The 18,287-nt window shown below is 32.9% G+C and overlaps 2 protein-coding genes across 6 annotated transcripts; one reads left to right on the forward strand and one right to left on the reverse strand.

Annotated features, from left to right (window-relative positions):
* Nucleotides 1–71: 71 nt before the first annotated feature.
* Nucleotides 72–4,873, reverse strand: LOC136778605 (ER degradation-enhancing alpha-mannosidase-like protein 2). 5 transcript variants are annotated; one of them, XM_066735590.1, is made up of 3 exons: nucleotides 3,063–3,190; nucleotides 2,897–2,970; nucleotides 72–2,830 (listed from the first exon to the last, which is right to left on the reverse strand). In XM_066735590.1, the coding sequence occupies exon 3, from the start codon at nucleotides 2,289–2,291 to the stop codon at nucleotides 264–266; it is 2,028 nt and encodes a 675-aa protein (XP_066591687.1). In that variant the 5' UTR covers nucleotides 2,292–2,830; nucleotides 2,897–2,970; nucleotides 3,063–3,190; the 3' UTR covers nucleotides 72–263. The 5 variants fall into 5 exon arrangements, with proteins under 5 accessions (XP_066591687.1, XP_066591689.1, XP_066591688.1 ...); XM_066735592.1 differs by lacking the exons at nucleotides 2,897–2,970; nucleotides 3,063–3,190 and adding an exon at nucleotides 4,761–4,873; XM_066735591.1 differs by lacking the exon at nucleotides 2,897–2,970 and having other exon boundaries at nucleotides 3,063–3,184.
* A 100-nt stretch (nucleotides 4,874–4,973) lies between these two features.
* On the forward strand, nucleotides 4,974–17,519 carry LOC136778709 (uncharacterized). The gene is given in 9 exon segments (XM_066735807.1): nucleotides 4,974–5,098; nucleotides 5,176–5,457; nucleotides 8,252–8,403; nucleotides 10,731–10,966; nucleotides 11,311–11,456; nucleotides 12,556–12,613; nucleotides 12,703–13,175; nucleotides 13,177–14,576; nucleotides 16,466–17,519. Coding segments are annotated over 7 exon segments (2,886 nt in total). The 5' UTR covers nucleotides 4,974–5,098; nucleotides 5,176–5,457; nucleotides 8,252–8,311; the 3' UTR covers nucleotides 16,947–17,519.
* The last annotated feature ends 768 nt before the right edge of the window (nucleotides 17,520–18,287 follow it).

Below are 18,287 nucleotides of genomic sequence, written 5' to 3' on the forward strand. Positions count from 1 at the left end.
CATCTAATAAGAAAATTGTGAAATAAGATTATAAATTATAAATTTTAAAAGGACAAACGAATCCATGCCAGTTCATCTAAAACTCATCAACAATTTATTCAATAAATATATTAATATAACATTTTATATTATCAAAATACATTTACTTTATAGAAATATCTGATGTCTCAATAAACAATATTTATCATTTACAAACATTTTAAACTTTACATATGTAGCAGTTTTAATTTGCTGGAGGTAAAATTAAAAAGTATATAATAGTGTCAAAAAAATTCTCCTACTATAGAAATTCTCTGTAAAAATGATTGCGACTGACATGACAATGTTTGATAATCAGATCTTGCTGTAAGATTAGTTGGATACAAATTTCCTTTTCTAATTTTTTCCAATAATAATTGTGGCTCGAATTTAACCCCTCTAGCATTATTCAACATAATTAATGGTTCTGTATTGTTATACGAATACTGTTCATTCGATATGGATATATCAAAAGAGTCGGTATTTTCACTGTCATCAGCTTTATAAGCTACATTTGGTGGAGCAAGAACTTGTGGTGAGCTTGTTTCCGACCCAGATAAGTTACTTTTTGATTCATTTTCTATTATTTCATTGTTATCTGATGAATCTAATCTTGTATGTGATGTAGTATCTGCTTTATTCATACGAGCATGCCTGAAATCTGATAATTTCATAACTTTTATATTCTGCTTATTGCTATTCTTTTCTAAATTATTTTCTTTACTTGAAGTCTTATCCTTTATACTTTTATCCAAATCTACACTGTCTTTCTTAAAAATTTTCCCGGATATTGAGTTTTCATTTTGAAATACTTCTATTTGATGACAACAGTGTAAAACCCCTGGATCAATAGGATGTGCTTCTGTATTGAAAACGTATCCACCAGCATCTACAATGCATTGTCCCCATTGAGTCTCAATAATATCACCATGCTGGCCATTATTATGAATAAAATTATCAGGATCAAACAACAGATAAAGGTATTTAGTTGTCTCAGCAAGGAAAAATGATTCCATTCTATCTGCTTTCCTGTGATCTCTCACATCATTAATAGTTGCATAGCCACAAGTAGTTTTGGCACTGTGTTGCAGACTTCTCAGTATATCTATACCCACTTGTATTAAAAATGGATCTCCAGTAGCTCTGTACAAGTACATAACTGATTCTATAAGCTCTGGTCTTAAGGGATATCCTTCACGATTAGTTCCTGCTTCTGCTTGTGGAATGTTATAAAATTCAGGTGTAAAACCAAATTGTTTCCAAACACGATGGTAGTTATGCAGTGACTTCATGGCATCTGCTACTTCCCCAAACAGACTAAGGACACCTGGCCAGTATGCATCCAAAGATTGGAATACTGGTAATGTTACTTGCCCTTTGGTCATACAAACCCATAAATGCCAATCTTCCCTTCTTATGTATTTTTCAATAGCAGCTTTATGTTCATGAAATATTGATGCTAATAATGGATTTTGGAATAATAAGGTGCCTTTGGCCAAGTATTCAAAATAAGAGTCTACACCTGCTCCTATACCAGAATCTTGAGCAGTCCAATGTCCTGTCAGAACATCTATGTGATTACCTACTAAGCCAATATTAGATTTGTAATAGTGTAATGCTTTTATAGCATTCAAAGCAACTTCCTCATACAAAGGATCCCCGGTTAATCTAGAAAGTGTACCAAACTCCAAAAGAAAAGTACCAATTCCAGCTGTGCAAGTAATGCTTGTTTCACCTGCTGGGACACCGTATTTCAAATTGACTGTTCCATAAGGCATTCCTGTGGGTGTATCAAAAGCAGCAAGTAATCTTTTTGCCATATCTTCAGCCAAACGTAATAGGGGTCCATTGCAAGGCCAGCCTGGCTCTAAAATAACACCTGCTTTGCGAGATAATAGATGAGCACTCAATAATCCACCAACAACACGGATGTTAGTCTCAAATACAGAAACATTTATATTTGCTTCAAAATTTTCTCTGGCACTTAATATTTCAGCAACTCTTCGAAATTCGGTATAATTACCCATAACAGCTAGTGTATCTAAAGCATCTATTAATGTTAGTGAAAAACTGCCCCATGTGTCAAAACCATCGCAACTGAGGGATCGTAACTCGTCATATGGGTACGCATAATTTAAATATCCTGAATAGGCATGATCAAACATCGCACGTACTTCTTCTCTAAGAGCAAATAGATCTTGCTTATCATATTCTCGAAAACCTTTTGCTATTGACATTATGCCAAAAAACAAAATAGCTTTGTAAAACGTCATTATTTATTGATCTATTTAACCTAACCGGTATCTTTTCGATTTGTTGAACATATTTGGGGATTACCCTCTCACAAAACACATATGGTATAACGTATGAATGTCAAAAGTCATTTCTGTAAAATAATGTTTATAGGAAAGTTTATATAATCATTTATCAGTTATCGTCACTATAGTCAGTAGCCACGTACAATCGAAATGCTGTAGTGGGTGAGTACTGCGTACCGAACACCGGATATCCAAAAGCGCATCGTAGAGTTGGCCAGAAAAAAAAGAGTGAAATGTGAAATCAGTAGAGTGCGTAGCGTTGAACAACGTAAAGTTAACGTGACACAATGATAAGAGTGGTGGATTGTTGAAACTGGAGCCCTCTTAGTCCAATGCCCAATCCATACTTTTTCAACCCTGGGCCAGGTTTTTATTGTTTTTGTCGAACCAATTGAATTGAACGATCTTATTGAGCTAATTTGATTACAAGATTGCAGTCAGAAAAACGGGCTAGTAGTGACTATTAGTCTGGTCCAACTCCAGTCTGATGACTACTGTAATGAACAAGTGAAACAGCTGAGCGTTTGAACTTGAATGATAAAGCTTGGTCTCGTAATCACTTGTGGTTATGGCTGATATACAGGTTAAATCTTGAACGTCAAAGCTTGAACCCTTCGAGTTTCGACAAACTGGACTACAGAACCATTCAACAAACAACAAGAACAATCAGCGCGCAGGACAGATGTCAGAAGATATATTCCAAAAAAAATTTCAACTCTAACATACTTGAATATGCTGAGGTCGAACAGTCGAGTGACACCAGAGATGAAACGGGAGATTGCTCATGCGAGGTCCCGAGGCAATCCCTACCGGTAGGCGGCGCTGGTGTTGGCAAACGCGTGTCTCAGGTCCATCTAACCCCTAACGCCATCTATCGGAAGAGACCTCGAAGCACGAGCGTTAAGCTTAGAATAGGGTAAAACATATATGCATTGTTGCCAGAAAGCGGAGTAAAGAGAGAGCGGAGATATTTTCTCGGACCTCTCTGTCTTTCTCGCTGTTAGCTTCTAGCAGAAGAGTCGAGGCAAAATCTTTCCGTTTCGCTTTGCCGAAAATCTACCAATATTCGATGTCATTTATATTTGCAGGCCAATGCCTTTATACATGATTTTTTCAGCATATTTATTTATCAGCATTGACTTATTTAAATCAATAATAAATTAAGGAAATGCGTATTTGATATATAATAATTATTTTAACTATAATTTCATCGTTATATTTCGCTTATTTCCGTAAAATCTGAATTTCTTTAGTTTATTATTGATTATTGTAAGTCAATGGCCATTAAAAAAAATTTAATCTTAAAAAAAAAAGAAAAGTACCGTTCAGGAATCGAACCCGGACCCACAAATCGCCACGCGATTACCTTACCGCCTAGACCACGAGGCTTCTTCAGTGCACCATAAACAGATAGCCTTTTTAAGGGCTTGAAATCTTCTTTTAAACCATATAAATAAACGAGCAACCGACAGCTTTATTCATTATTATTCTGTCATAATGGTACACAAATTAAGGAATAATTATATTTTGAATAGTTTTCAAAAGCTTTTCCAATAGCCAAGAACGAAGATAAATAATCAATTAACGCTCGCAGTTTCCGTTCTTGGTTATTGGAAAAGCTTTTGAAAATCTACATTATATAATTATTCTTTATTTTGTGTACCATTATGATAGAATAATAATGAATAAAGATGTCGGTTCTTCGTTTATTTATATAGTTCAATAGAAGATTTCAAGCCCTTAAAAACACTATCTGTTTACGGTGCACTGAAGAAGCCTCGTGGTCTAAGCGGTAAGGTAATCGCGTGGCGATTCGTGGGTCCGGGTTCGATTCCTGATCGGTACTTTTCTTTTTTTTTTAAGATTAAATTTTTTTAAATTGCCATTGACTTACAATAATCAATAATAAACTAAAGAAATTCAGTTTTTACGGAAATAAGCGAAATATAACGATGAAATTATAGTTAAAATAATTATTATATATCAAATACGCATTTCCTTAATTTATTATTGATTTAAATAAGTCGACAATGCTGATAAATAAATATGCTGAAAAAATCATGTATAAAGGCATTGGCCTGCAAATATAAATGACATCGAATATTGGTAGATTTTCGGCAAAGCGAAACGGAAAGATTTTGCCTCGACTCCTCTGCTAGAAGCTAACAGCGAGAAAGACAGAGAGGTCCGAGAAAATATCTCCGCTCTCTCTTTATTCCGCTTTCTGGCAACAATGCATATATGTTTTACCCTATTCTAAGCTTAACGCTCGTGCTTCGTGGTCTCTTCCGATAGATGGCGTTAGGGGTTAGATGGACCTGAGACACGCGTCACGCGTTTGCCAACACCAGCGCCGCCTACCGGTAGGGATTGCCTCGGGACCTCGCATGAGCAATCTCCCGTTTCATCTCTGGTGACACTCACACTACACTCATAGTTCACACTTCACACCGAGACCCAGGCAGGCTTGGGCAGCAGGGGGCAGGGGCGCCAGGGGCAGGCTTAGCCAGGCTTAGCTTAGCTCGCTCAGAAATCAGAACTCAGAAGCTCGCCTGCGCCGCCGCCATCGCCTCACCTCACCTCACTCGGTTCACTCTACTTAGTCTACTTATTGCTGTTGCATGGCATGGTACTACCAGTCAGGGGTAGGACACTCAGCTACCCCCACCCTTTCTTATCTGTCCCTCAGAGCTCGAAGGCAATCTTTAGCCAACCTAAGAATTTAACTAATATTAAGGCTGATAATTGGCAGCACTTCATAGGTGGCGTGATAGTATATCTTTAAAATTGGTTACAGAGTAAAGTGCGTTTTGCTTACTATAGTTTGTTCGATTTATAGCAGATGGCGCAAGCATACAGATTTTGATGGCTCTAAATGTTTTAATCGTTCTACTGGACCGACAGCATACTGCCTGATTTGCTGATGTTTACATCAGATTAAGTTTACCTTAGAAATTTGAAAATTTGTGGAAGTGTACGAAATTGGCGGGAAATCTGTGTAACGACTACAGTTTGTTCCAGTTAAGTTATATTCTGTGAAGAAGTTATTTATTGCCATCACCAGTTTTCGTTCAGCAGCCAGGAGGAATATTAAAAATATTCAATTGATTGGTAAAAGAAGGTCAGAAATTTTATATTCTTTCTATTTAAATATTGGTTAAGTCAGAATTTTTATTCGAATGCAGTAACATTTATTTTTATCTTATATATTGTTCATACATTTGCACAAAGTAATGTATTATATTGGAGTCCAACTTTTACAGAATTTTTACTAATATATACCTGATATTTTTAAAAAGGCAATTAAATTGGTAAAAGTTTCATATTAGTATTTTCAACTTGTCAAATCTTTTTGGTGAAACATGCGTATTCTCCCAATGACATAATACAGTTGACAGAACTTGTGGTGCCAAAGGCATTCTTATTACGAAAGGACATTTCATACCCATTGCAATTACCCACATATAGTGAACTTGTGGAATAACTCAGAATTTTTATTCGAATGAAGTAACATTTATTTTTATCTTATACATTGTTCATACATTTGCACAAAGTAATGTATTATATTGGAGTCCAACTTTTACAGAATTTTTACTAATATATATCTGATATTTTTAAAAAGTAAATTAAATTGGTAAAAGTATCATATTAGCATTTTAAACTTGTCAAATCTTTTTGGTGAAACATGCGTATTCTCCCAATGACATAATATAGTGGCCAGAACTTGTGGTGCCAAAGGCATTCTTATTACGAAAGGATATTTCATACCCATTGCAATTACCCACATATAGTGAACTTGTGGAATAACTCAGAATTTTTATTCGAATGAAGTAACATTTATTTTTATCTTATACATTGTTCATACATTTGCACAAAGTAATGTATTATATTGGAGTCCAACTTTTACAGAATTTTTACTAATATATATCTGATATTTTTAAAAAGTAAATTAAATTGGTAAAAGTATCATATTAGCATTTTAAACTTGTCAAATCTTTTTGGTGAAACATGTGCGTATTCTCCCAATGACATAATATAGTGGCCAGAACTTGTGGTGCCAAAGGCATTCTTATTACGAAAGGATATTTCATACCCATTGCAATTACCCACATATAGTGAACTTGTGGAATAACTCAGAATTTTTATTCGAATGAAGTAACATTTATTTTTATCTTATACATTGTTCATACATTTGCACAAAGTAATGTATTATATTGGAGTCCAACTTTTACAGAATTTTTACTAATATATATCTGATATTTTTAAAAAGTAAATTAAATTGGTAAAAGTATCATATTAGCATTTTAAACTTGTCAAATCTTTTTGGTGAAACATGCGTATTCTCCCAATGACATAATATAGTGGCCAGAACTTGTGGTGCCAAAGGCATTCTTATTACGAAAGGATATTTCATACCCATTGCAATTACCCACATATAGTGAACTTGTGGAATAACTCAGAATTTTTATTCGAATGAAGTAACATTTATTTTTATCTTATACATTGTTCATACATTTGCACAAAGTAATGTATTATATTGGAGTCCAACTTTTACAGAATTTTTACTAATATATATCTGATATTTTTAAAAAGTAAATTAAATTGGTAAAAGTATCATATTAGCATTTTAAACTTGTCAAATCTTTTTGGTGAAACATGCGTATTCTCCCAATGACATAATATAGTGGCCAGAACTTGTGGTGCCAAAGGCATTCTTATTACGAAAGGACATTTCATACCCATTGCAATTACCCACATATAGTGAACTTGTGGAATAACTCAGAATTTTTATTCGAATGAAGTAACATTTATTTTTATCTTATACATTGTTCATACATTTGCACAAAGTAATGTATTATATTGGAGTCCAACTTTTACAGAATTTTTACTAATATATATCTGATATTTTTAAAAAGTAAATTAAATTGGTAAAAGTATCATATTAGCATTTTCAACTTGTCAAATCTTTTTGGTGAAACATGCGTATTCTCCCAATGACATAATACAGTTGACAGAACTTGTGGTGCCAAAGGCATTCTTATTACGAAAGGACATTTCATACCCATTGCAATTACCCACATATAGTGAACTTGTGGAATAACTCAGAATTTTTATTCGAATGCAGTAACATATTTTATCTTATACATTGTTCATATATTTACTGAAAGAGCTATTTTATATTCTGGACAAACTTGTAAAAATATTTTGGTAGTATAGTATAGCTGATATCCTTGTAGTGCAAATTAAGTTGGTAAAACTTTTCATTTTAACTGGTTAAACTTATCAGATTTATTTGGTTTATTTTGGTGATATATCCCATTAATAATACCTCTACAGCACACTTGACTAAAAGTTCTCTTATAATCTTATTTTAGTCATCCAATTGACTAAATTATGTTTAAAAGATATCTTTAAGTCATTTGGTCCTGTATGGGTATAGAGGGAACAGAACTTGTAGTATGAAATGAGTTTTTAGTATATGTTAGAAATAGTTTTTTTAAAACAAGTGTCCACAAAATTCTAATTACATCCTCGTTATTCGGTACTGGAATTAAAATTGCAAATTGCTTGTCATTTTCTCTGTTCACGTGTTTATCCGATTGAAAATTCATTACATATCTATCAGTAAAAACAAAAACCTTTGAAACTCATCATCCCTACAGGCTTTTGCTGAGAATAATATATTTATTATCAAGAGCCAATGAGACTATTAAAATTAATAAGATGCTATGATACATGAAATTTTCTGTGGATGGAATTGCTTCATTCATTTTATTATGAATCGCCTTAATATGTAATAAACATGCGTCATAAAGTGTTTACAAATTGGTTTTTATTAATTTTTTCAATACTATTAGGCTACACTTCTAGAATAATTTCAGAATTATTAAATACAGGATTTTTCAACTGAACAGGCTAACACAGGAAAGGATTCTTATCATTTATCAACCAATTACTTCAGAAATTTGGACAGCATGACTCGATCAGTGTGCTGTATTACATTATGCGGTCATAAGCAGGGAAAAGAGAATTGCACTTTCTTCCGTTTTCCACGTGATCTTCAAAGGTTAGGGGATTAATATATATATATATATATAGCATGACCTAAAATTATGTAGAAAAAATTATCCAGCTTTTCAAAGCGTATAATTCCTAATGGCGGATATTGGCGCACGATTCATTAATGATAGACAGAGAAATGCATAACTAACTTGTTCTTCCCTCTATCATTCCTACTTCCACACGCAATGAAATATTTTCAATTGCTATTCTAACAATTGATGGACTCAGAGTGAAAAGGAATTAGGGTACTCTTTTTTCTAGCCTTTTTTTGAATTTCAAACATATACACACAGTAGTAGGTTTATTTTTACCTTTGTTGAATATAACACAGTTAATATTTGAAGGTTTCTGTATGTACATGTGAATAAGAGAGAGGGAGGGAAAGAAAGAGAGAGAAATAATTGCACACTATCTTTCTCTTACTCTAATTTCACCGATTATTACATTGATAAAAACATGTTGCTTATTCCGCGAAGCTGTATTAGTGAAGAAGAAACGTAACGAGCCGCTTGTTCACTTCTTTATGTATCATCAATCAATGATACGCCTATTGATTTTCATCGCGACTCTTTCGCTTTCGGACACTAGATCACTTTATTTGACAGTCCCTGTGTACAGAGGGGAAGCCATAATATAGGTTTTTGTGAAAAAATCTGTTCAATGATTCCATCAATTGAAAACGTTATCTCTATGTTCACAGTTCTAAATGTGGTGACTTTCTTTTTATTTTTTGCCATTAATTATTTGAATTATAGAAAGATCTAAATGTAGTTATTCCTTTTTTTTCCTTTTTAAATGGACATCGCTAGCCTATATCACACATTCCTGTACCATATCTCAAGACCTTTCGTAAACCCTTCTATTATTTTTTAATTGCATTCAGTAGTTTACTATATATTTCAAATTGAAATTGCATGCAGCTGTAGCTTTGAGCGACATAGCATGCCTGCTCGTTACGCATATACACTCTGGGAAATTGAATCGTTCCGAAATGTCAAACGAAATTAAATAGGCCTAAGTTAGCTGATGGACAAGATTTTTCCTCGTTGCATAGCTTACCTGCTATACCACCGAATCCCAAGCAATAAACAGAGGGCAATAAACCGACCGAAAATGACTAACCCTTATATACCTACACTCGAATGATCAATCAAAAATTCTAATTTTAATATTATTAATTAAACATTTTTAAAACTGTTATCAATACATTGCTTTTATTTTTAAGATGAGAATGAGCCTAAACACGAGGCTAATTGGACGATTATTTCTGTATTAGATTTATCTTGCAGTTCTCGAATTAATTAAATCTAATAAAACTTTTTTTTTGAGAAATTTAGATAGGACTTTAAAGTATTTACGCATATCTTTTAATTACATATATATTTAAATGAAATAAATGTTTATCCATTATTTAATAATATTTTTGTACATAATTTATATTTCGCCCTTTCTTGAAGGTTGAAAAATTCCTATTTTCATTGACATCGTATTAACTCCGATAATTGTTAGTCGATCCTTTCTGCTATTTTGTTTTATATATATTTTAATTTACTAAGTAACACAAATACAAAATAAAACAGAGTTTCATTAGAATTTAATAAAATATGAATTATATATATATATATATATATAGGATACACCTAATACAGAAATAATCGTACGATTAGCCTCGTGTTTGGGCTCATTCTCATCTTAAAAATAAAAGCAATGTTTTGATACCAGTTTTAAGAATGTTTAATTAATAATATTAAAATTAGAATTTTTGATTGATCATTCGAGTGCAGGTATATAAGGGTTAGTCATTTTCGGTCGGTTTATTGCCCTCTGTTTATTGCTTGGGACTCAGTGGTGTAGCAGGTAAGCTGTGCAACGAGGAAAAATCTTGTCCACCAGCTAACTTAGGCCTATTTAATTTCGTTTGACATTTCGGAACGATTCAATTTCCCAGAGTGTACGTGCATATTATAGACCTATATACGTACAATTTTAAATTAATAGGTCACATAAAGTTCTGAAAGAAATTTGAAAAAATAATAATGCGGTTTTAATAATATTTAGAAATAAGAATACGCAATGAAATAGAAAAGTCTGTTCCTCCAGGGCTGAGAGAGATAGTGGTTAAAGCATGAAAAGAGACTAACTTCAAGCAGCACATGCAGAGTTCACAGAATAGAGTTAACTAAGATTTTAGTATATATAGTTTTTTTAGAAATTTTAATCAATGACACTATAATATTAGTCACTTTGTCAATATTTAATTGTTTTCTGCATGCAATATTAGTGTTTGTACTTTAAAAAAATTCATTATGATTACTAAATTTTTAAAAACAGATGCAAAAGATGGATACAAATTGTTGGCAATGAAGACCTAATTTGCTTACCCATCAGTTTCCTTTCAAGAAGCCGCTTTGTTTGCAGCTGTCACTTTAATGTTACTGATTATAAATGTACGCAAGCTGGAAAACGACTTGTGAGCACAGCATATCCGATTGTACACGGGGCACAATCTTTAAGTGACGAACAAGTAGCAGAGTTCATAACAATTAATTCAAATGTTGTTAATGAAGGTAACTAGATAATTTTGAAAACGTTAATAATGTAAACTCATTAGGGTAAACAAGAAGTATGATAGTCGCGAATGTAACATTAATATTCAATTGGTTTACTGACGTAATTAAATCTGCTGAATCATACAATTTTTTTATCGCTTTGTACATCAAATGTTAAATAAATTTATCGTAATAGCTCATTTCGGATGAACAGAAAATTAAATTGACTGTACAAACTTATGTCAAATAACTGAACGCGAACATTAATAATACAATTTTGTCCTGTCTTTGCCTTCTCTTAATCTTTACGTTATTTCTATTTAACTATTTCAAGTAAACAATTTCTTTGCGCATTCTTAAAGCTGCTGAGATACCACTTGTAAATACACCTGTAAATACTGACGAAGCTCCTTTGTGTGCAAGTCGAATTTTGCATAATGAACCTTCCACATCATTCATAAATTATAATTTGAATGACAATCACGAGCCGGTTATTACATATCCTGAGGTAATTAACAAATGGTTTTTTATATCACTGTGTACCTTTGCATCGGAGGTATACATGCATGCGTATTATATTTTTATTTATTCTCATACACATACAGCACTTACAAACTAATCGTTTTTAACGCTTCATTTTTCCAAGGGATGTAGTCTTTTAAAACAAAATACTGAAAACTACAAATTACTTTTTATAATAAAGAAAAATCAACATTACAAATTCTAAAGGTACAAATATTCTATAGACACGGCTGAAAGAGCCGTGGCTTTTCTCGACAATATAATTTGGAAAAACATACATTAAGCCATCTTAAAACCTAGCAATTATTAAAATTAAAATTTTAAATCGACGCTTATTATCTTTCTTTTACAATGCGTTGGTTTCAAAATAGTCCTAACGTCATTTTCTTCAGTATCAGCCAAAATTCCTGTCATAAAACACTCCGAATTGCTTAATCTATCTTTACTTTCTTGTTCGCTGTTTGTACACTCCATAAAAATCGCCCAAAGTCCAATCTGTATAGATTAACCGACCTGTTAGCTTATAACCATCCTGGTGACTTGCTATAAGCCCCTGCCAAACAAAGCCACTCGCCCGATTTCAGTTTGTCTATTGAAAAAAAATTTCGCGTAATTTTTATACAAATTTTCAAAATTTGTTCTCCAAATCCCCGATTAACCTGTCCTGATCACTTATATAATAGTAATTGTTTCCTTGTCAGCACACGACACTCGCTTCCGTCACTCTTACAATCTTTCCTTCTTGGCGCTTTCTAAATTAATCTCCACGTTAGCGCTCATAGTCGAATGATTCATAAATTATGGTGCCAAATTTCGACCTTAACGCGAGAGGCTTCTATAGTAACTGTCATGTGATACATAGTAAAGATATCATTTAGTCATGTGGATGCTGTATGGGTTTTCACTAATATGTAAATATGAACGCAGGCGTTAATTTTTAATCTTATATAATAAAAAGGAAGTGATACTTCATAATATAATCTCCATTTATTTCAATAATGCAAATGCGTCACATACTATTAATTTTAACTCGACCTTCTCGAGACATATACATTTATGAAATTATTAATAACCGTATTCTGCAGAAAGTTGAGAGTAATATGATTGAAAATACGAATACCAAGAGAAAGAGGCGACCTTCAAGTATGTGAATTATATTTCGCTTTATTTGTTTGGTATTATTTAAGAAGAATTCTGCTGTTATTAATAATAATTACTTTCAATTTATATAGATTCAACTGAACGATTGACAATAAAAAAGGTGGCACAAGACGCGGGCATTTCGTTAGATACGCCACCCTCTCCGAAAACTAAAATACTGCTAACGAAATTACGAAATTCGTATAATGATTTTTGTGTAATGCAACAAAAGTATTTTGACAAAATGAAGGAATGCGAAGAATTGAAAAAGAAATTGCAAGACCAACCTTCCTATGGTAATATAAATTCTAAAGCTCTTCGAGAAATAGTGTCAATGAACATTCATAACCAAAATCGAAACATTCATGGACGTCGTTACGGAGAAGGCGAGAAAATGCTAGCTGTTGATATTCAGCGTCGTAGTAATAAGTGCTACACATTTTTAGGTAATACCATGATATTGCCCGATAGAAAGACCATTTCTCGAACAATTAAACGTTTTCCTATAAAACCAGGTAAAAATGATATTTTATACAATGCTATTAAAGAGAATGTAGCTAGGCTAAGTAGTTAGTTTAGATAAAGTTTTTGTACTTACAATGGACGAGACATGCTTGAAAAGAAGGTTGATTTACACAGAGGGGATGGCCTCCGTATCCGGCTTTATTAGTGGTAAAAGTGATTTGGTGGATCATGTTCTCGTATTTATGATTCAAAGTATAAATACCCCAAGGAAACAGCCTCTGTCGTATTATTATTCAAAATCGGCTATGAGTGGCGCAGAGCTGGAAACTTTATTGTTAATTACCATAAAAGATTTAATAGATATGGGCTTAACCATTGTTGCTGTTGTATCCGATCAAGGAGGTCCGAACAGAAAGGCCTTAGCTAACCTTGCGCGGAAGACAAACGTTCATCAATCAGGGAATTTCTTTACAATCCCAAATTACGACCATAAAATATATATAATTGCAGATGTTCCACACATTATTAAAACTTTTGTCACATCTTTAAGGGGGAGATATGAAAAATGGTTGAAAGAGCACCCTTCTTCTACTCAGGGTATTAACATTAAATCTCAATATCCTGGCAATACGATACACTGGGGTGGGAAGATTGGGTATTGGTCTGATGTTGTAAAGTTATTTTATACATATTGTCAGGGTAATATGACGAAATTAACAGAAGACCATTTATTTCCTTCCTCAAGGAGTAAGATGAAGGTAAATAAATCTGCTCAGATAGTCAGCAAGTCAATAGCAGAAAGTTTAAGAGAAATGTGGAGTAACGATCCTGAAAACAATTTCACGGCAAAAATTACAGCAGAAATATTTGACGAGATAGACGAAATGTTTGACTCTATTCTTGGTAGTAGTAGTAATGATAAAAAATCTAATTCGACCAGAGCTCCAATTTCTGCGACGTCCGATCATATTCGTAAATGGACAAGCTATAGATTAAAAGCAGAAACTTTAAAATTTTATCATTATGACGGAAGTGCTGTAAATACGCCAACACCTAAAGTCTTGCTAAGCAATTTATTCGTTTTTCATGATTTATGGATAGATTTGCAAAGATTGGGTTTTCAGGAATTGAACCTTCGTTACTTAAATCAAGATCCTTTAGAAAATTTGTTTGGTCTTTTGAAAAGCGAGCAAGGCGACAATAACCATCTTACCGTTGCCCATTTTGAATTTGCGTGGCGAACCGTTTTACTCACAAGATATTCAAATTTAAGAATCGATGGAACTAATTGCGAAGTAGATGGCATGGATCAATTAGTAGGCTGCGATGACTTGTTAGGCAAGCGAGATTTTTTCAATGACCAGTTTGCACAGGATATTCCTGCTGCTGGCGTTGAACATGAAATCCAGGTAGATTATCCGCAATTACATATCGATGAAGATGATTTAGATGATTCTTTGCGAGATATTCTTGGTTTAGATACATCGCAAGAAATAGAAAAGTAAATATAAACTTGTTTTATCAATTTATACAAATTTGTTGAATGTTTAATTACAACAATGTAGTACATTGAATCACAGTATATGCTATAGACACAAGAATTGAAGAATACAATAACTTTCTACATTATTAAGAATTTTTCAGAATTCTGTCATCTACATGATGCTCGAGTTTTTCTAAAAGGATTTAGAGACTATACACGGTGTTACAGCAATGATGCTTAATATTTCAAAGACACATTCTTCAGGCCAAACTGGGACTAAAAGTCCAGTACTCTAATATTCTTAGTAAATAATCAGTATATTGGTTCTGAATATTCTTTTATTCTCTTATTTAGGATTTAGCTCAGATGCTCTTCCGTCATCCTCAAGAATGTGTCTTTAAAATATTATACATCATTGAAGTTACACCATGTTTTAAACCAAAATTTTGAAACCAATACTTTCGAATGTATACAAAATTGTATTTCTTCATTTCTTTAAATACCACAATATTGTTTTTACGAAGTATACTCTGGGAAATGTAATCGGTCATAATATAATTTAAAGGTCCCTAATTAGCTATTACATATCACTTTTCCATGTCTCGTTATGTTATGTAGCAGTTGTAGCATGGAGTCCCGTGGTATAATCCAATGGCAATGAACCGATCGAAATTGTAGCACCCTTATAAACCAGTCATCCAATGCCCAATCAAAAATTTTAATTTTTATAATATTAATTAAACATTTGTAAAAGTAATATCAATAGATTAAGCGTAATTTTAAGGTGAAAATATGCCCAATCACGAGGATAACCGGACGATTATTTATATATTAGTGGTACCTTACAGTTTACATTTTATTATATTATAATGAAGAAGGCTCTGAATTTTCTGCACATTTCAGCTTGGTTTCCGAGAGCGTTGTTAAAATATCTCTGTCACTCTTGTACCCGTGACGCATTGTAAGGCGACCGCGAGACAATTGACCGAAATCCAGGTACGGTTAAAGAAAAAGTTAGAGTGGTGGGCAACGACAAGTTTCTAATGTTTGAATTTGTTTGTTTTGCATAATGTACTATATTTAAAACAACAAATTATAAAAAAATTCAAAAGGGTTACACCTGACCTAGAAGGCTCTATTACTGGTGCTTCTTTTTAGACTGTTTACCCAATATAGACTTACTCCGCTTAAAATTATGTAAATGTAGAGAATAAACGTTGTGACACGCTAACTGCTCATGACGTCTATTAAAGTCGTAGAAAATTTTTAATTATAATTTCCATTAATCGAAGCTTATACATACTTGGAAGTAATGATATATAAGTAATTAATAGTAAAAACATAATTTACTTTTATCGGATACTAAGCCAATTTATATTACAATCAAAAGTTCTCAATGTTGCAGTTATAAAAAACAATACACATATCATCCATGAATGTTTATTAATTAAACCTCAGATAAAGTAGCATCCAAAATTTCCTGTAGAAAGATTTACCATTATAAATAAGTAATGCTCGAAGAGAATGAAGAAATTAATAAATTATATTCCTTTTGGTCCTATTCCTGCGGAACAACTTTTTTCTCTCTATGAAAACTATTCATAACAATTAGTTGAAGCTGAAATATTTGCACGTCAATGTATTTTTAGTATTATGTGAATTAGATAAGAAAGTTTGGTACAGACCTTCGCTATGTACGTGCTCTTTTAAAACATTTACAATTAAGAATGTAATGTTATAAATCGTTAACGCGGTTATATCTATTGCTCCTCTTATCAATATTACTATTTTCATTCTCAATGAGCTTCTCAGCAAACTGTATTTCCACAACAATTTGAAGCATGATCATTTGTTTGTCCGTTAAAAGGAAGGCTTATCCTCATTATTTATTGTCTAAAAATTTCTAGCAGTGTCGATGATCCAACAGTTAATATCACATATGACGAAGGCCCCAGTAGCAGAAGGTTTGAGAACAATGTTCTACCACTTACTGTATACGACTATCAACTATTACACGATATTAAAGCACAAATTATGAGGTACTTTCAAAAGAAAGCATGTCCTGCTTGTAAGGCTTGTTTATTACGTGGCAATAAGTTGAATGATATTATAGAAGCTGGAATAATTATAATAAACCGAAGAATTTCATTACATGACATATTTGTCTATTTGCGTTTGAAAACATTCATTCTTGAAGAATTTTCTTTTGACGAATGGTTCATCTGTAAGAACCATGAAATATTATTGAAAGAACAATTATTACATAAATTATGTGTAATTTTGATACAAAAGGAATGTAATAAACGTAATAGAAAATTAAAACATGACGAAGAAGCGTCAGCAGCTTCTAGAAAAGTATGCCAACAGATGGGTAAAGCGAAAAATTAATGTTTTGAAAAACTTGTCTCGCCCTTGATTTTACAAACACATGAACTGTGGGATTATTATTGTACATAAATGACTTGGATTAGTATTTAACTGTCTTTTCCGAGAAAAACATTAATTAATTGCAATGGTTTGCAAGACTGTCTTCTTCTATTCTTTTAGTCCATTATGGTACTTTATTTTTGAATCGAAAACCAATGTTATCAGAAGATACTGCAATATACTAATAATATTAGACGCTCCGAATTGCTTTTATGCTTTTCTCAATTTCTTCTTTCGACGTTTTGCAAAAAAGGTAATAAATTTAAATATATATATATATATATATATATATATATATATGTCGAAGAACAGACCCTACCCCGATTCACTATTTTTACATCCGAACCATTCTGCTAAGTTTCGAACCGTTCGCATGCCAGAACGATAGTAACTGTAAGTCAACCCTTCTGTCTACAGTTCATTTATGTTTCGTATTTCTCCTTTGTTAACATCCTATTTCTTTATGAATTGTCAAGCCTAGGCCTCATTGCTTTATTCAAAATTCCGCTGTTCCTTTGAAACGTTTATCTATCTTTAAAGTCATTCCGACACATTAATAAACCTTTTATTTGTTTTCAATCTATCTTAATAGAAATTTCTTTAAATACTCAGTTCACATTTTCGGTGAATGCCCTTCCAATTTCTCAATAAAAATTTGTTTCTTCGGAAATTCCTCCTGAAATGCATTGATTACTGATTGCTGTGTATAATGTGAAAAAGCTAACTCTTCGATATTTCGAAACGATTGAGTAGCGTGTCTGAATGAAATATTCCACCTCCACAGTTGCTCCGATCCAGTAATATGCGGGGTTAGGCCTCATAGCGTTGACTCATCGCGCTATGGTACCTACTCTTCGTATCTGGAGGTACCGGAGGCTAAATGGTTCACAATCCATCGGGAAATGGATTTTGGGCCATGGAATATACGAATGGGATTCACTTTTCATTAGCCACCCTTGTGACCAGAGATTCGTAAATCGGATCATGAATATCGCCAAAATATCCATGCATTCGTTTCTGGTTCAACAGGTGCGGGCAATAAATGACAGTGAATATGAATGAATCTTACAAGTGTGATACTTATGAATGATAGCATTTTTTATTGCAATGAATGGCATAGGTTATCAAGCAACTTGAGCAATAGCATTATAGGAGTGTTTTCCCATTAAATAAATAATGCATAACATTCACCACGCTTTACCTAATCCAATAATTATCACCACGCAATAGTTGCCTAAATCTCGCGCTTGAATAAGATAAATCTCTAATTCCCCTCCTTATTATCGTTAATTTTTTTTTATT

This window comes from Prorops nasuta, unplaced genomic scaffold (assembly GCF_024137725.1).
Source record: "Prorops nasuta isolate Cenicafe-Biocafe unplaced genomic scaffold, Cenicafe_Pnas_1.2 PNAS00014, whole genome shotgun sequence".
Lineage (NCBI taxonomy): Eukaryota > Metazoa > Arthropoda > Insecta > Hymenoptera > Bethylidae > Prorops > Prorops nasuta.

What these genes read in the sequence shown, in the direction of transcription:
- LOC136778605 (XM_066735592.1), bottom strand. Translation starts at nt 2,291, where the DNA reads ATGACGTTTTACAAAGCTATTTTGTTTTTTGGCATAATGTCAATAGCA.